This window comes from Emiliania huxleyi, assembly GCF_000372725.1.
Source record: "Emiliania huxleyi CCMP1516 chromosome Unknown EMIHUscaffold_176, whole genome shotgun sequence".
NCBI classification, from domain to species: domain Eukaryota; phylum Haptophyta; order Isochrysidales; family Noelaerhabdaceae; genus Emiliania; species Emiliania huxleyi.
The window spans coordinates 234521-235902 of record NW_005200824.1 but is presented as its reverse complement, the minus strand read 5'-3'; the positions used below and the strand labels follow the sequence as shown (position 1 = coordinate 235902).

The 1382-nt window shown below is 63.8% G+C and overlaps 2 protein-coding genes across 2 annotated transcripts in view; one reads left to right on the top strand and one right to left on the bottom strand.

Annotated features, from left to right (window-relative positions):
• EMIHUDRAFT_231903 (hypothetical protein) overlaps positions 1-983 on the bottom strand; it is a gene marked incomplete at both ends in the record, with an annotated part of 3779 nt that extends 2796 nt beyond the window's left edge. The window contains 2 exons of the mRNA XM_005783868.1: positions 386-477; positions 551-983. Of these exons, the coding sequence (XP_005783925.1) occupies positions 386-477; positions 551-983 (525 nt within the window). The remainder of the gene's footprint in view (positions 1-385; positions 478-550) is intronic.
• A 159-nt stretch (positions 984-1142) lies between these two features.
• Positions 1143-1367, top strand: EMIHUDRAFT_231902 (hypothetical protein; the record flags this gene model as incomplete). The annotated part of the gene is made up of 2 exons (XM_005783867.1): positions 1143-1181; positions 1257-1367. Coding segments are annotated over 2 exons (150 nt in total), but the record flags the coding sequence as incomplete, so codon positions are not given.
• Between the last annotated feature and the right edge of the window lie 15 nt (positions 1368-1382).

Below are 1382 nucleotides of genomic sequence, written 5' to 3'. Positions count from 1 at the left end.
GGTCCGATTTTCGCCTCATTTCGCAGCATTTTCGAGGGGAAAATCATCCTTTGGAGCTACATGAGCCTTGAGACTGGTCAGATTCCCCAAGATATTGGACTTTCAGCCACGATTTCACAACTTTGGGGGCAAAATCGGCTCTCTGGCGGCTATTCCTATAGCCAACGAACTGCTGGGGGGTGCCCACCACATGCTAGGGGGGGGGGTCCGACCCCCCCAGAGGCTTCACCACATGCTAGGGGGGGGGGGCCCGACCCCCCCAGAGGCTTCACCACATGCTAGGGGGGGGGTGGGGCGTGAGTAAAAATGCCCCCCCCTCCCTGGAAGCGATGTCCGCCTGCTCACGCACAACGACTACTTTGCGGAGCAGCTCGGCGCGCTGCACCTCGGCGGCTCGGAACAGTACGGCTGGGCCAGCCTGCATAAGGACGGCGGCGTCCGCGCGGTCAAGACCAAGGTGCAGGCGTGGTTCGAGCCCTCTTCGATGCAGTCGCAGGAGTGATAACCCATCGAGGTGTGGGAGCCGCCTGCGGCATACTGAATCCTCCACCAGTGGCGCAAGCCCGCTCGTCCCGACGCTCGAGCGACTCGTCCACCTTCCCAGCCACACCCTGCACAGCATCCTCCTCCTCCTCCTCACTGTAGTTGTCCCACCCGTCGTCGGAGTCGTCACCACGGCGCTCGAAGCGGCAGCAGAGCTCCTCTTCCTCTGCTTCCTCTGCTAGCAGCTGCGCCAGCACTGCCTCCCACTCAGGGTCGGCAGCAGAGCCAGCATCGCTTTGAGCAGAGCAGCGCATTGCCACGTCCTCGTCGCAGAGCTCCACCGCGGCGAGAGACGTGGTGACAGTGGCGACCGACGTGCCAGTGGCGCGGCTGGCATCGCCTTCACATGCATAAACTTCAGAATTTTCTTCACGCCGCTGCGGGGCAGGGCTGGTGAGAATGGGCTCTGGCCACTCGCCCGTGCGGTTGTAACCGCGCATCAGCCGAACGGAGCTACGTGCCTCGACGCATTTTCCGCAATTTTTCTTCACGGCCGCCGACAACCGACTTTGCTGCCCTTGCCCTTGTTCGCTCCCGCCTCGCCGCTCTCTCTTCGCGTGTGCCTGATCTGACTGGCGGCCCTGGTCTCAGTCAGTCACATGAGCAAGCCGCCTGTCGTCTGCGACAATGGCACCGGGGTGCGGATCGCCCGCAGCGGCTCGCATTTGTGTGCGTGCCGCTCCGTCTCTCACGCTCCGCCGCCGCCACCGCAGTTTGTCAAGTGCGGCTTCGCGGGCGACAACTTCCCTGCGCACATCTTCCCGTCGATCGTCGGCCGGCCCATCCTCCGCGCCGAGGAGAAGGTGGGGCAGGTCCAGCTCAAGGTGCGTGGCCCGGGT